Source organism: Carcharhinus amblyrhynchos, chromosome 29 (genome assembly GCF_965287045.1).
Source record: "Carcharhinus amblyrhynchos chromosome 29, sCarAmb.v2.hapA, whole genome shotgun sequence".
Lineage (NCBI taxonomy): Eukaryota > Metazoa > Chordata > Chondrichthyes > Carcharhiniformes > Carcharhinidae > Carcharhinus > Carcharhinus amblyrhynchos.
In genome coordinates, this window is record NC_137352.1 from 10,242,508 (window position 1) to 10,259,707 (window position 17,200).

Here is a 17,200-nt window from a genome sequence, read left to right on the forward strand (position 1 = left end):
GAAAATTACTTTTCGGGTATAGTACAGTGGGGAAATTCCGCCTACTAAGTAGAAACTCAGGGATCAATGGACACGAAGTTTGGCTAGTAACAAATCTCCTAGAAATAAAATCTTCATCACCTTTTAGCTGAGTGTTTCACTGTGTTATAACTGATGGCAGGTGCCCGGAGAAAGACAAGATTGATTGAACCATGTCTTAATTATTGTACAGCCAACAGCATCACTGCATTGACAGTCAACACTAACAGGGTGTGCCCATTGATTGAAAACGAATCTTCAATTTAATCTACAGTTCTGCTTGACGCAAAATTTCAAAGCTATTGTGGTCTTTTGGCTGAGATGAAGGGGTAGATCAAGCCCAGGGGGGGAGGCAATGTCTCATCCTGTCAGCTTGGGTCTTGTTTGACTGAGCCCAAGATGGGGTGTAATGTCTTGTCTTGTCAGCTTGGATCGTGTTTGTCCCTCATGTGGGGACCATGATTGGACTTAATTTGAATTGGCTTTTTTGACTAGAATGAAAGTATTGACAAAAAAAATCACTGTTGTCCAGTGACACTGAGACAAAGGGTTTTGCTTTTGTTCTACACTCCTTGGACTTATTCACCAGAAGCCCCACTTTGTGTCGGTCATCAGTCGGGGCATTGAGTATAAGGATCATGCCGCAGCTCTACAGAACACCTCCGTTAGGCCTTATTTAGAATACTGTGCACAATTTTGGTTGCTACACTACCAGAAGGATGTGGATGCTTTGGGCACGGTACAGAAGAAATGTTGCCTGATCTGGAAGGTAGTAGCTATGAGGAGAGGTTGGATGAACTCGATTTGTTCTCACTGGAACGACAGAGGTTGAGAGGTGGCCTAATAAAGATTTACAAGATTATGAATGGCATGGACAGAATGGATAGCCAGATGCTCTTTCCTAGGGTAGAAAAGTCAAGTACTGGGGGGCATAGGTTTAAGATGCACAGGAAAAAGTTTAGAGGAGATGTGTCAGGCAAGATTTTTGCACAGAGGATGATGAATGTCTGGAACACACTGCCCGGGGAGGTGGTGGGAGCAGATATGATAGCGGCACTTAAGGGGCAGCTAGACGAATACATGAATAGGATGGGAATGGAAAGATACGGACTCTGTAAGTGCTTAAAGTTTTAGTTTAGGCAGGCATCATGATCAGTGCAGGCTTGGAGGGCTGAAGAACCTGCTCCTGAGCTGTACTGTTCTTTGTTCTTTGTGTACACCCTAGCTCAATATCTGGGGGCTAAATCTAATTGAATAATGAATCTAATCACAACAGCTTTGAGGCAACAACAGGTATCACCCGCTAAACACAGTTCTATTTTTACTGCAATTGTGACACGTAGCAACTAAAAGCATGTTGGTATTCAAATAAGGTTTGACAGAATACAAGATTATTAATCACCTGGCATTGCCTCATGGTGCTTACTTATACATTTTGTTTAGTTTGTGTGAGGTTTAGTCATGAAGAGAGCGAGCACAGGAGTAAGATCCATGAGACTGTTAAAATTCTTTACTTTGTGGTTCTTTGGAAATATTTTTCAGAAAGTCGCACTTACCAGACATTTGGACAAAAGATGGGGATTGGGAAGAGTTAGTTCCAGTCTAGATGAGGAAGATAGGAAAAGAAAAGTTAACTATTAACATATAAACATGCAAATTAATAACAACAGCCCCTCAAGCCTGGTCTACCAGTCAATGAGGTCAGTAAGGAATGAAAGAACCATAGAATCCCTAGAATGCAGGAAGGGGCCATTCAGCCCATCGAGTCTGCACCAACTCTCCAAAAGAGCATCTTACATCTCATCTAATCACCTCCCTCCCATGATTCCTGTGACGCCTAATATTTACCATGGCTAATCCACCAAACCTGCACATCTTTAGACATAAAAGGGAAATTTAGCATGGCCAGTCCACCTAACCAGCATGTCTTTGGACTGTGGGAGGAAACCAGAACATCCAGAGGAAAGCTATGCAGACACGGAGAGAACATGCAAACTCCACACAGACAGTGATCCAAGGCTGGAATTGAACCCAGATCCCAAACAATGTTAGTGCTGATCACTGTAAGACTTCAGTTATATTGACAGACTGGAGAAAATGGGACAGTTATTTGAAAAAAGAAGGTTGACAAGAGTTTTAATAGAGCTGTTAAAAATCACAAGGTGTGATATGAACCACAGAACATATGAACTAGGAGCAGGAATAGGCCACCTGGCCCCTCGAGCCTGCTCCACCATTCAATAAGATCATGGCTGATCTGATTATAACTTCAACCTCACGTTCTTGCACACCCCCAATAACCTTTCACTCCATTGTTAATCAAAAATCTAGTTAGCTGTGCCTTAAAAATATTCAAGACTCAGCTTTCACTGCCTTTTGGGGAAGAGAGTTTCAGAAACTCAAAACCCTCTGAGAGAAAAGATTTCTCCTTATTTCTGTCTTAAATTAGCAACCCCTTATTTTCAAACAGCAACCCCTAGTTCTAGAGTCTACAACAAGAGGAAGTATCCTTTCCACATTCACTCTGTCAATACCCTTCAGGATCTTAAAAGTTTTGATCAAGTCCCCTCTTACTCTCCTAAATTCTAGTGGACACAAACCTAACCTCTCCAACCATTAGACATTCTTAGTATTCAGCTAGTAAACCTTCTCTGATATGCATCTGATACATTCCTATCTTTCCTCAAATAAGGACACCAGTATAATACACAGTACACCAGATGTATTGTCGCCAATGCTCTGTGCAAATGAAGCATAACCTCCCTATTTTTGTAATCAATTCTCCTCACAATAAAGTATAACCTTCGATTAGCTTTCTTAATTGCTTGCTGTTCCTATAAACCAGCCTTTTGTGATTCATGCTCTAGAATACCCAGACCCCTCTGCACCTCAGAGTATTGCATTCGCTCACCATGTAGATAACAAGCTTTTTTAATTTTCCTATCAAAATGGGCAATCTCACATTTTCCCACATTATACTCCATTTGCCAGATTCCTGCCCACTCATTTAACATATCTATGTGCCTTTGTAGCTTCCTTATGTCTTCTTCACAATTTACCTTCCTGCTTATCTTTGTGTCATCAACAAGTTTAGCAACTATGCCTCAGTCCCTTTATCCAAGTCATTTATATAAATTGTAAGACGTTGAGGCCTCAGCATTGATCCCTATTGCACACCACTTGTCACATCCTGCCAACCAGAAAAAGACCATTTATGCCCACTCTTTGTTTGCTAGTTAGCTAACCAGTGTGTAACTCATGCCAATGTGTTACCCCCCCTATAGCATAAGCTTTTATTTTCCACAACTTTTGATGTGGCACCTTATCAAACGTCTCTTAAAAACTAAGTACAGTACATCCAACAGTTCCCCTTTATCCACTGCACGTGTAATCCTTTAAAAAATTGGTTAGAGATGGTTTCCCTTTCACAAAACTATGTTGACTCTGCCTGATTGTCTTGAACTTTTCTAAGTGTCATGTTATAACATCTTTAACATCTTGGGTAGCACAGTGGCACAATGGTTAGCACTGCTGCCTCACAGTGCCAGGGACCCGAGTTAGATTCCCGGCTTAGGTCAGTATCTGTGCGGAGTCTGCATGTTCTCCCCGTGGGTTTCCTCCAGGTGCTCTGGTTTCCTCCCACAGTCCAAAGATGTGTGGGTTACGTTGATTGGGCATGCTAAATTGACCTTTAGTGCCAGGGAGATAGCAGGGTAAATATGTGGGATTAGGGGAATAGGGGTTGAGTAGGATTGTAGTCGGTACAGACTCAATGGGCTGAATGGCCTCCTTCTGTACTGTAGGGATTCTCTGAACAGCTTCTAACGTTTTCCCTTTGATAGATGTTAGGCTAACTGGCCTTTAATTTCTTGCTTTCTGTCTCCCTCTCTTTTCTGAATAAAGGAGATACATTTGCTTTCTACAAATCTAATGAAACATTCGCTGAATCCAGGGAATTTTGTAAAATTAATATCAATGCATCAACTATCTCATTAGTCACTTCTTTCGTTACCCTGGGGTGAAGCCCATCCAGACCAGGCAATTTGTCAGCCCTCAGCCCTAACAGTCTCCTCAATACCATTTCCCTGTTGATTGCAATTCTGAGTTCATTGAATCATAGAATCCCTACAGTGCAGAAGGAGGCCATTTAGCCCATTGACTCTGCACCATAATCCAAACAAAACCCTATACCCACAACCCCACATACTTACTCTGCTAATCCCCCTGGCACCAGGGTCAATTTAACATGGCCAATCAACTAACCCGTACAACTTTTGGACTTCCTCCCTCCCTTCCATTTCCTGATTTGCAGCTGTTTCGGGGATGTTACCTGTGTCCTCTATAGTGAAGACTGATGCAAAGTATCCATTTCATTCATCCACCAGAGTCCGACTGTCCATTATCACTTCCCCAGGCACACTTTTTGCAATGCAAGCACTCACTTTGTTAACTGTTTCCTGATTTAAATACCTGTAGAAACTCTTACTGTCTGTCTTTATATTACTAGCTCACTTTCTCTTGTACTCTAGAGTTTGTCCCCTTATCAATCTTTGTCATTTAAACCATAGAACCATAGAACCCTACAGTGCAGAAACAGGTCCTTCGGCCCATCAAGTCTGCACTGACCACAATCCCACCCAGGCTCTACCCACATATCCCGACATATTTTACCTGCTAATCCCTCTAACATAAACATCCTAGTACACTAAGGGGCAATTTCAGCATGGCCAATCAACCTAACCCGCACTTTTTTGGACTCAATGTTTGGACTCAATAAGAGATTATCTTGCAAGATTAAAGCATATGAGATTGGGGGAACTGTATTGAGATGGAGAAAAAACTGGTGGGCAGAGAGGAAACAGAGTAGGAGTTAATGGGTGCATTTCAAATTGGCAGGCAGTAAATAGTGGGGTGCCACCAGGATCCAGCTATTCACAATATATATTAAATGATTTGGATGAGGGAACAAAATGTAACATCTTGAAGTTTGCAGATGATACCAAGTTGGGTGGGAGGATGAACTGTGGCAAGGACGCAGAGATCCTTCAGAATGATCTGTACAGGTTGGGTGCGTGGGCAAATCAATGGCATTCTTTGATGTTCTTTCTTTCTAATTTATTTCTGGGACATGGGTGTTGCTGTCTGGCCAGCATTTATTGCCCATCCCTAGTTGTCCCTGGAGCACCACTGAGAGTCAAACACATTGCTATGTCTCTGGAGTCACATGTAGGCCAGATTAGATAAAAACAGCAGATGTGCCAAAGATGTTCAAAAGTGTGCAAGTTAGGTAGATAGGCCATGCTAAATTGACCCTTAATGCCAGGGGGACTAGCTAAGGTAAATACATGGGGTTATGGGGAGAGGGCCTGGGTGGGATTGTGGTTGGCACAGACTCGATGGGCTGAATGGCCTCCTTCTGCACTGTAGAATTCTATGACTTCCTTCCCTAAAGGGCATTAGTGAACAAGATGGGTTTTTCCAACAATGGACAATAGTTTCATGGTCATCAGTAGATTCTTAATTCCAGATCATTTTTATTAAATTCAAATTCTACCCTCTACCATGTGATCCTGGGTCCCCAGAACATTAGCTGAGTTTCTGGATTAATAATCTAGCGATAATACCATTCGACCATTGCCTTCCCAATTCTTTCCAATCTTCTGACTTGCCACTCATCTTTGCACAAATATATATTTCCACATTAATTTTAATATTGTCTTTAAGTTTTTTAGTCATCCATCAGTGATGAGCCCTCCCCTTGGAGGTTTGTTGCAAACAGATGGAAGGGTTAAGAATGAGAGGACACATATTGTTGGCAAAAGAACCAAAGGCAACATGAGTGAAAACATTTTTATTACTGAAATGAGAGACATGCTGCTGAAAATTTTCATCCTGCACTCATCAGGACAAATGCAGGAATGCCAAATTTCAAACAGTCACAACAATTTATACTACAGGAGAAAAAGGTGCTGATTGGCTGGCAGAACAACTCTGATTGGCTGAGAGGTTAAATGGAGAAAGAACAGGAAATTATAGGCTCCTGGGTAATTCAGAAAGTCATAAGGCTTAAACAAGGGAACGCTGGCAAATAGCTCATCTTAACATGTTCTTAGCATGCTCTCAGCATGTTCTTAGCATGTTTGTAACTCCTTTCCAGACAGATAAGGAGCTTCAACATCAGCATGGTCAACAAGAGTGGGCAACAAAGGCCAGCCTTGCCAACAAATCCCACTGCCCATGGGTAAATTCAATAAATTCCTTTACCAGCCTCAAGGAAGGCATCGAGCAGATAAAATGTTCAGGTTAAATAAAACAAGGAACATTTAAAACATGAAACTGAATAATGCAGGAAAACACCTAATGAGGTGTACACATGTACCTCAGTAAGAAACAAGGGCATTTATGTGTAATTCGTGCCAAGAAAATAACGCAGGACCCGTTAAAAAGGCAGAAATTGGTTTTGGGGATGGTGGTCATAATTCTTTCCAAATTGAACACTGAAGGATGGTACCTGTTGACGTTACAGAACATTTTTGTGCAACTGCCCATTAAGCTTAACACCAACCCTCCCCCTCTCCAGGAGTAATTTTTTATGCAAATATACGAGCAACGTGATTTGCATGCAGCAACAGTTCTTGTGCTTGTGCTTCAGGTTGGGCACTGGGAGCCGTGGCCAGTCACTCACTATGAATATTCCGGTCTGCTTAAAGAAGTGAGCAAAAGACATTTTTGGCTGTCACTAGTCATCAGGAGAGGAGCATTTTATTCCCCTAGAAGCAGTTGTTTTCTGCCTTTACCTTTACGCTGAATAGCGCAATGAAAAAGCTGCATCAGTCATAGAACATAGAACATTACATCGCAGTACAGGCCCTTCGGCCCTCAATGTTGTGCTGACCTGTGAAAACCAATCTAAAGCCCACCTAACCTACACTATTCCAAAATCATCCGTATGTTTATCCAATGACCATTTAAATGCCCTTAATGTTGGCAAGTCCACTACTGTTGCAGGCAAGGCATTCCACACCCTTACTACTCTCTGAGTAAAGAACCTACCTCTGACATCTGTCTATATCTATCGCCCTTCAATTTAAAGCTATGTCTCCTCGTGCTAGCCATCTCCATCCGAGAAAAAAGGCTCTCACAGTCCACCCTATCTAATCCTCTGATCATCTTATATGCCTCTATTATGTCACCTCTTAACCTTCTTCTCTCTAACAAAAACAGCCTCAAGTCCCTCAGCCTTTCCTCATAAGACCTTCCCACCATACCAGGCAACATCGTGGTAAATCTTCTCTGCACCCTTTCCAATGCTTCAACATCCTTCCTATTATGCGGCAACCATAACTGTACACCTGTGGGTTGGTAACGTGTTGCTTCATTATGGAAGGTAACATGTTCCTGAGCCTTTGCTTTTTGCTCTCATGTTGGGTGTCTAAGACCATAAGACCACAAGATGTAGGAACAGGAGTAGGCCACTCGACCAATCGAGTCTGTTCCACCATTCATTGAGATCATGACCGATCTGTAATGATAATCTTCAAGTCCACTTTCCTGCCTTATCCCCATAATCCTTGATGCACGGTGGCAGAGTGGTTCACACTGCTGCCTCACAGCACCAGGGACCTGGGTTTAATTCTCATTTTGGGTTACTGTCAGTGTGGAGTTTGCACTTTGTCCCCATATCTGCGTGGGTTTCCTTCAGATGCTCCGGTTTCCTCCCACAGTCCAAAGATGCGCAGGTTAGGTAGAATGGCCAAGCTAAATTGCCCCTGAGTGTCAGGGGGACAACCTAGGGTAAATGCATGAGATTATGAGGATGGGGCCTGGGTGGGATTGTGGTTGCTGCATACTCGATGGGCTGAATGGCCTCCTTCTGTCCTGCAGGATTCTATGATTCCCTTAATCAGTAAACATCCATCTCAGCCATGAACATACCAAATGACCCAGCCTCCCGAGCACTTTGCAGTGAAGATTCACTGTGAGAAGCAATTCCTCCTGTGCCTCTCATTTATCTCCAATATTGTAGGAACAAGGACATTTTCAGTGCAGGAGTAAAGCCATCTTGCTCCATTTGTATAGTGCCTTAGTGAGACAGCATCTGGAGTACGATGTGCAGTTTTGGCCTCCTTACCCTGAAGTACTTGCCTTGGGTGGACTATGGCAAATGTTCACCTGCTTCCTGGGATGGTGGATTATCCTTTGAGGAGATTATTTTCTGGTGTTTATAAGTATGAGAGATGACGTCATCAAAATGCACAGAATTCTTACAGGGCTCAATGGGGTAGCTGTAGGAAGGGTATTTCCTTTGGCTAGAGGAATCTAAAATCAGGGGATATAGTTTTTGAATTGGGGTAGGCCATTTACAACAGAAATGAGGAGTAATTTCTTCACTCAGAGGGTGGTGAATCTTTGGAATTTTCAATCCTAGAGGAGGTTTAGTCATTGAATGTGTTCGAGACAGATTTCAGCTATTAAAGCTATGAAGGGATATGGGGACAGTACAGGAAAATGGTGTTGAGGAAGAAGATCAGACTTAATCTAGTTGAACAGCAGAGCAGGCTTGATGGTCCTACCCCTGCTCCTATTTCTTATGTTCCTATTTGAGGGATGGCACGGTAGCACAGTGGTTAGCACTGCTGCTTCACAGCACCACAAACCCAGGTTCGATTCCTGGCTTGGGTCACTGTCTGTGTGGAGTTTGCATGTTCTCCCTGTGTCTGCGTAGGTTTCCTCCGGGTGCTCCAGTTTCCTCCCACAGTCCAAAGATGTGCGGGTTAGGTTGATTGGCCATGCTAAATTGCCCCTCAGTGTCAGGGGATTAGTCGTGTAAATGCGCGGGGTTAAAGGGTGGGATTCTGGTTGGTGCAGAGCCAATGGGCCAATTGGCCTCCTTCTGCACTGTAGGGATTCTATGATTTTATTTTGTAATTTAAATAACAAATGGGTGTACAAGTAGACCAAATGGTCATATGTTAATTAATGAAGACAAATAAATCTATGATATTGGTATACAAGACACATCGTAACCACAGCAGTAGGCACACAGTGCTTCTTTGTGCTGACAGTTTCCTTGTCTTGCGACACAGACTGTCATTGTCCAGATAACCATGCACAGCCACACAAACAAGCCTCCTTTTTTAATTCTTGCATGGAATTTGGGCATCACCAGTATTTATTGCGCATCCCTAATTGCCCTTGAACTGAGTAGTTTGCTGGGCAACTTCAGAGCATTTAAGAGTCAACTACATTGCTGAGAGTCTGGAGTTGCATGTAGGCCAGACCCTCAGCAAGGGTGGCAGATTTCCTTCCCTAAACGGCAGCAGAGAATCAGGGTTTTTATGACAATCGGCAATAGTTTCGTGGTCATCAGTAGACTTTTAAGTCCAGATTTTATTTTGTTGTACTGCCTCTGCCGTGGTGGGATTTGAGCCTGGGTCCCCAGAGCGTTACCCTGGATCTCTGGTTTACGAAGATAAAAGCATAATACTACAGATGCTGGAATCTGAAACAAAAACAGAAAATGCTGGAAAATCTCAACAGGTTTGACACCATCTGTGGAGAGAGATTAGAGCCAATGTTTCGAGTCTGGAATGGGACATGCGAGTATTGCATGCAGTTTAATCAGAACACCAAGTCGATTGTGATCAGGATAGTTAATACACTGAGACGGGTGCCAAATACATTGACACAGATCTCACTCAGCACGCACTGAGATGGGAATGATATCTGCAATATGGCTGGGACATTCATTAAGCCAGGTATTATATACACTGAAACCAGGGTGCTACATACTTTGATACTCAGATGCTGTTTACACGTAAAGACATTTAAGGTGAAATTGGCTTCCATTGACTTCAAGATCAGGGGAGATGGAACAGGGTGCTGGGCAAGCATGATGGCACAGTGGTTAGCACTGCTGCCTCACAGCGCCAGGACCCGGGTTCGATTCCCAGCTTGGGTCACTGTTTGTGTGGAATTTGCGCGTTCTCCCTGTGTCTGCATGGGTTTCCTCCAGGTGCTCCGGTTTCTTCCCACAGTCCAAAGGTGTGCAGGTAAAGTGGGTTGCCCATATTAAATTGCTCCATGGTGTCAGGGGGACTAACTAGGGTAAATGCATGGGGTTATGGAGTTAGGGTCTGGCTGAGATTGTGGGCGGTGCAGATTCAATGGGCCAAATGGCCTCCTTCTGCACTGTAGGATTCTATGAAGAAACATTATCATGAATGATGGAATGGGCTTGAAAGTTGAATGACTTATTCTGCTCCTATTTCTTACGTTCTGAATATGACTCTTCTTTGGAACTCAGGTGTAAGAAGTCTGATGAAGGATCATCCAGACTTGAAACATTGGCTCTATTCTCTCTCCACAGTTGCTGAAAAAACCTGCTGAGGTTTTCCAGCATTTTCTAATTTTGCCTCTGGATTACTAGTCCAGTGACGATGTCACTACACCACTGCATCCCCTACACATGTAGCATTCTATTCTGACATATGTAGCTTCATAAGATCAATATTTATTTGATCCGTACAATATTGCTGCCTAAAAGTATACTCCCAGCACCCACAGATACAGACTCCCGGCCTAGACAGAGAGAATGTGGTGAGTGGGATTGGGGGTGGGTGGGTGGAAGGCCAACAATGTAGGTTTGCAGGACTGGCAGAGTTGATTACGCTGAAAATCTTAGGTTCGAAGACAGGTGTGGAGTTTGTGCCACCCGGAGGGAAGCCCACAAACCAGTTGACATCTCCTGGCTCGCTTGCACAACTTGAGCAGTATAGCAAGCTGGGAGAATCGCCCCCATTAAATCTGCTGTTTATCTATCCAAACACATCCCCATACAAAGAGACAATATAAAGGTAAAAGGCCATCAGTCATATTAGATACACCTGACCCTTCAAGACTGTGCAATCTCATGCACCATTCTACTCAGTGACAATGCCTGAGGGGGAAACTCCGAGACAAAGAAACTGGGATTTAATTCCTCCAGGTGATATTAGCTAGATGGCCAAATGTTTGATCAAAGAGGTCTACAGGGTGGCACGGTGGCACAATGGCTAGCACTGCTGCCTCACACCTCCAAGGACCCGGTTCAAGTCCAACCTTGGGTAACTGTGTGGAATCGCACATTATCTCCGTGTCTGCGTGGGTTTCATCCGGTGCTCCGGTTTCCCTGCACAGTCCAAAGATGAGCAGTTTAGGTCGATTGGTCATGCTGATTTGGGGTGGCATGGTAGCACAGTGGTTAGCACTGCTGCTTCACAGCTCCAGGGACCTGGTTCAATTCCCAGCTTGGGTCACTGCCTGTGTGGAGTTTGCACATTCTCCTCGTGTTTGCATGGGTTTCCTCCGGGTACTCCAGTTTCCTCCCACAGTCCAAAGATGTGTGGGTTAGGTCGATTGGCCATGCTAAATTTCCCTTAGTGTCCTGAGATGCGTAGGTTAGAGGGGTTAGTGAGTAAATATGTAGGCATATGGTGTAGGGCCTGGGGGGGATTGTGGTCAGTGCAGACTTGATGGGCTGAATGGCCTCTTTTTGCACTGTAAGGTTCCTATGATTCTAAATTGTCCCTTAATGTCCCAAGATGTGTAGGTTAGAGGAATTAGTGGGGCAAATATGTGGGACCACGGTGATAGGGCCTGCGTGTGATGCGCTATCAGAAAGTTAGTGCAGACTCAATGGACCAAATGGCATCCTGCACTCTAGGAATTGTATGAAAAGGTTAAGCAAGTTACAGGAGACAATGATTGCCTTCGTCAGATATGCTTAATTTAACCAATGCATTCTCTCTAGCCTCATACCTCCCTTTCATTGTAACTTCCTTCAGCTGTATAAACCTATGAGATCTCTCTACTCCTCCATTGTTAGCTCTTTGTACGTCTGGGACTTACACAACTTCAGCAATAACAGCCATGCCTTCACTACGTGGAACTCTCTCCCTAAACTTCTCTGCCATTCTCTTTCATTAACTCACTTCTTAAACTTACCTCATTGACCAAACATTTATTCACCAGTTTGAATATTTGTGTATGTGACTTAGGGTCAACTTTTGCCTGATTGCTTTCCTGTGGAGCGCTTTGGGCTGTTTTGAACAAAGAAAAAAGAACAGTACAGCACCAGACAGGCCCTTCAGTCCATCACATTGTCCTAGCTAGACCAACCACCTGTACCCCTCCATTCCCCATTGGTTCATGTGTCTATCCAGATAAATCTTAAATATCACTAATGTGTCTGCCTCAACCATCTCACTTGGCAGTGCATTCCAGGTCCCCACCTTCCTCAGTGTAAAAACCCTCCCCCACACATCTGTACTGAACTTTTCCCCCCTTTACCTTGAAGTTGTGCCCCCTTGTATTTGTCATTTTTGCCCTAGGTAAAAGCTTCCACCTGTTCACCCTATCCATGCCCCTCATAATTTGATAATCATCTATCATGTCGCCCTTCAGTCTCCATCTTTCCCCAGAGAACAATCCCACTTTATTCAATCTCTCCTCGTAGCTGATGCCCTCCATACCCAGTAACATCCTGATACACCTTTTCTATACTCCTTCCAAAGCCTCCACATCCTTCTGGTAGTGTGGCAACCAGAATTGGATGCAGTATTCCAAAGGTGGCCTGGCCAACTTTTTATATAACCGTAACATCATTTGCCAAATTTTATACTCAATAACCCAGCTGATCAAGGCAAGCATTCCATATGCTTTCTTCACCACCTTTTCCAACTGTGATGGCACTTTTAAGGATCTGTGAACCTGTACTCCCGGATCTCTCTGAGTGTCTATGTTCCTTGTGGTTCTGCCATTCATTTTATAGCTTCCAAGTGAATTGGATCTACCAAAATGCATCACCTCACATTTGTCCAGATCAAATTCCATCTGCCATTTTTCCGCTCAATTTTCCAGACTGTTTATATGCTACTATATTCTCTGACAGTCTTCATCACTATCCGCAACTCCAGCAATCTTAGTATCTTTTGCAAACTTGCTAATCAGACCAGCTACGTTTCCTTCCAGGTCATTTATATATATTACAAACAGCAGAGGTCCCAGCACTGATCCCTGTGTAACACCACTGGTTACAGACCGTCCATTCAGAAAAACACCCCTCCACCGCTACCTTCTGTCTTCTACAGCCAAGCCAGTTCTGAATCCATCAAGCTTGTTGACCCTTGATCCCGTGTGATTTAACCTTTTACACCAGTCTGCCATGACAGTCCTTGTCAAACTGAAGTTCATGTAGACGATATCCACGGCCCTTCCTTCGTCAATCATTTTCGTCACCTCCTCAAAAAACTCAATCAAATTAGTGAGACACTAGAGCCACTATATAAATGCACGTAATTGTTACCAATTACACAGATCCAAAACTTACTAGTCCATCCATCATGTCAGTCCCAAAGAATTTTTCATTCCATGTTATTTCTCTGCCAAAATTTTACCCATGAATCTCTTAAAACTGTCAACGCAATTCACTTCACCCTGGGGAATCCATTCCCCTCAATTGTCACCTAAAACATCAATAAAGCAAAATAATCTCCCTTGTTCATTCTATGATCCTTGAACTTAGAATCCCTATAGTGGAGAAGGAGGCCATTCGATCCATCGTGTCTATACTGACTCTTCAATAGAGCATCCCACCAAGGCCTAACATCGCAAGCCCACATACTTACCCCACAAATCCCCATAGCTTACAAATCTTAGGACTCTAAGGGGCAATTTAACATGACCAAACAACCTAACCTGTACATCTTTGGACTGTGGGAGGATCCGGAGTACCCGGAGGAAACCTATGCAGGTACAGGGAGAATGTTCAGACTCTGCACAGACAGTCACCCAGGGCTGGAGGTGAACCTGGGTCCCTGATGCTGTGAGGCAGCAGTGCTAACCACTGTGCCACCATGCCGCCCATTCTAACTTGTGTTGGTATTGAATATTAACCTGGGAGTTCAGCTTACCCATTCTTTTGTGTATCTTTATCTGATTTTTTTTCTCATAACTCAGGTATGGGGTTATTTGCCCTTTAGTATTTTCTTAAAGTCTAGGTTTCCTGCTGTACCATACTTTCCCATGGGCCTCCATGCAATATTGTAAATACCCAAATCGTAAAAGATTGTCAAAAAATATTACCATCAACCAAAAAACAGTGCCATTCAGTCCATTGACCCTACACCAGCAGAAATCCCATCCAGGCCCTATGCCCATAGCCTCATATATTTACCCCACTAATCCCCTTGACGCTAATGGACAATTTAGCATGGCCAATCAACATAACCTGCACATGAAATATGTGGAATTTACCATCAAAGAAAGAAGTTGAGGCCAAAACGTTGTCTTATTTCAAAAAGAAATTAGATATAGATCTTGGGGTTAAAGGGATCAAGGGATATGGGGGGGGATCAGGACGTTGAATTTGATGATCAGCCATGATCAAAATGAATTTTGGAACAAGGGGCCAAATGGCTGGCTCCTGCTTCTAGTTTCTATCTCTGGAGTGTAGAAAAAAACTTCAGTAAAAGGAAATTAAATGGATTTAGCTATTTATTTTACAAGATTTTTCATCCTTTTCTCATAGCTAATTCTAAAATATGCTTTAAATCTACTTCTGTGTAGTTTTACATGAAATAGACATTCAGACTTGTCACCCATTGATCATTCAACTCTCAGGCAAAATCCTAAAATTCTTCACTAATTAATAGTTTGCTTAAATTTTCTTTTTTGCCAAAGCTGCAACTCATGTGGAGTTAATCTAAATTATGCAAATAAAGATTTTTGGTAAGATATTTTCGTTGTTCTTTGGAAAGGGAGTGGATGGGTTACACCTGGGCAGGGCTGGGACTGATGTCCTAGGGAGAGTATTTGTTAGAGTGGTTGTGGGGCAGCTGGGGGGGAGGTGCGGTGGTGGTTTGGACTAAAATGGCAGGGGGATGGGAACCTGTGCAAGGATTCAGAAGAGAGGGATCAAAGACAAAAACCAAAGATAGAAAGAGGAATAAGAGAAGAGATAGGAAAATTCAAACAGGGCCTCAGTGCAAAATAGAGAGAACGGGACCAATAATGTAAAAAGGATGAGCCTAAAGGTTTTGTGTCTTAATGCGCAGAGCACTTGCAATAAAGTGGATGAGTTAATCACACACATAGATGTAAATGGGTATGATGCAATCATGATTATAGAGACATAGCTGCAGGTTGACCAGAGATGTGGTATTCAGTATGTAGGAAGGACAGACACAAAGGTAAAGGCGGTGGAGTTGCATAGCTGGTTCATGAGGAAATTAGTACCCTATTCGGGAAGGATATTTTCTCTGATAATGTGGAAACTATATGGATAGCGCTAAGAATCATCAAGGTGCATAAATCGTTAGTCGGGGTTGTATATAGACCACCAAACTGTTGTGGTGATGTTGGGAATGACATTAAGCTGGAAATTAGCGATGCATGCAATAAAGGAACATCCGTAATTATGGGCGATTTTAATCAGCATATAGATTGGGCAAATCAAATATGTCACAATGCCATTGAGGAAGAATTATGGCTGGATTTCTGGACCAATTATTTTGAGGAACCAACCAGCGAGCAGACCATCCCAGACAGGGTATTGTGCATTGAGAAAGGAGTAATTGGCAATCTTATTGTGTGAGACCCCCTTGGGGATGTGTGACCATAACATGATAGAATTCTTCATCAAGTTGGAGCATGACATAGTTGATTCTGAGGCTAGGGTTCTGAATCTAAATATAGGAAACTATGATGATATGAGGCACGAGGCAGCTATGATAAATTGAGAAACCTTACTTAAAAGGATGATGATGGATTGGCAATGGCAAACATTGAAGGAGAGCATAGGGATACTGCAACAATTCTTTATTCCTTTCTGGTGCAAAATAAAACTGTAAGAGTAGCCAAATCATGGTTTACAAGGGAAATTAGAGATAGTTTTAGATCTAAGGGAGAGGCATAGAAATAAGCCAAGAAAAACGACAGACCTGAGGACTAGGAGCAGTTTAGAATTCAGCAAAGGAGGGCCAAGGACCTGATTAAGGAGGGGGAATGGAGTGTAGGAATAAGTTTGTGGGGAACATAAAAACTGACTGTAAAAGTTTGTACAGGTATGTGAGGAGAAAAAGATTGGTGAAGACAAATGTAGGTCCCTTACAGTCAGAAACAGGAGAATTTATAATGGGGAACAGAGAAAGGATGACCATCTGAATACATACATACATATATTCTGTCTTTACAATGGAGGGCACAAGTAAGATTTCAGAAATGTTGGGGAACACAGGGTTTAGTGAGAGGCAGGAACTGAAGGAGATCAGTATTAACAGAGAAATGGTGTTGAGGAAACTGATGGGATTGAAGGCTGATAAATCCCCAAGGTCTGATAATCTACATCCCAGAGTACTTAAGGAGGTGGCCCGAGAAATAATGGATGCATTGGTGGTCACCTTCTAAGATTCTATGAACTATGGAACAGTTTCTACAGATCAGAGGGTAGCTAATGTAACCCCACTATTTAAAAAGGGGAATAGAGAGAAAACAGAGAATTTTAGACCAGTAAGGCTGACATTGGTAGTGGGAAAAATTTTAAAATCCATTATCAAACATTTTATAACCAAAACAGACTTGAAAAAGTGTCAGGATAGGACAGAGTCAGCATGAAGTTATAAAAGGCAAATCATTCTTGAAAAATCTAGTGGAAATGTTCAAAGCTGATGAAGGAGGGCCAATGGATGTGGTTTAATTGGACTTTCAGAAGGCTTTTGACAAAGTCCCACATAAAAAGTTAGCATGTAAAATTAAAGTGCATGGGATTCTGCGTTGTGTATTGAGATGGATAGAAAACTAATTGGCAGACAGGAAACAGTGGCAGGCAGTGACTAGTGGAGTACCACAAGGATCAGTGCTGTGACCCCAGCTATTCACTATATATAAATGTTTTAGATAAGGGAACTAAATGTAATATCTCCAAATTTGCAGATAACACAGCACTAAGAGGGAGGGTGAGCTGTGAGGAGGATGCAGAGATGTTTCAGTGTGATTTGGACAGATTGAGTGCTTGGGCAAGTGGATGGCTGATGCAGTATAATTTGGATAAATATGAGGTTATCCACTTCGATAGCAAAAACAGGAAGATAGATTACTATCTGAATGGCCATAAATTAGAAGAGGAGAATTTGCAACGAGACCT

At 42.8% G+C, this 17,200-nt stretch overlaps 1 protein-coding gene across 2 annotated transcripts in view; it reads right to left on the reverse strand.

Annotated features, from left to right (window-relative positions):
* Positions 1–17,200, reverse strand: part of LOC145359934 (POU domain class 2-associating factor 2-like) — a 72,348-nt gene that overhangs the window by 13,152 nt on the left and 41,996 nt on the right. For both annotated transcript variants that reach the window (XM_080214809.1, XM_080214808.1), the window contains exon 3: positions 1,575–1,620. In XM_080214809.1, the coding sequence (XP_080070935.1) occupies positions 1,575–1,620 (46 nt within the window). The remainder of the gene's footprint in view (positions 1–1,574; positions 1,621–17,200) is intronic.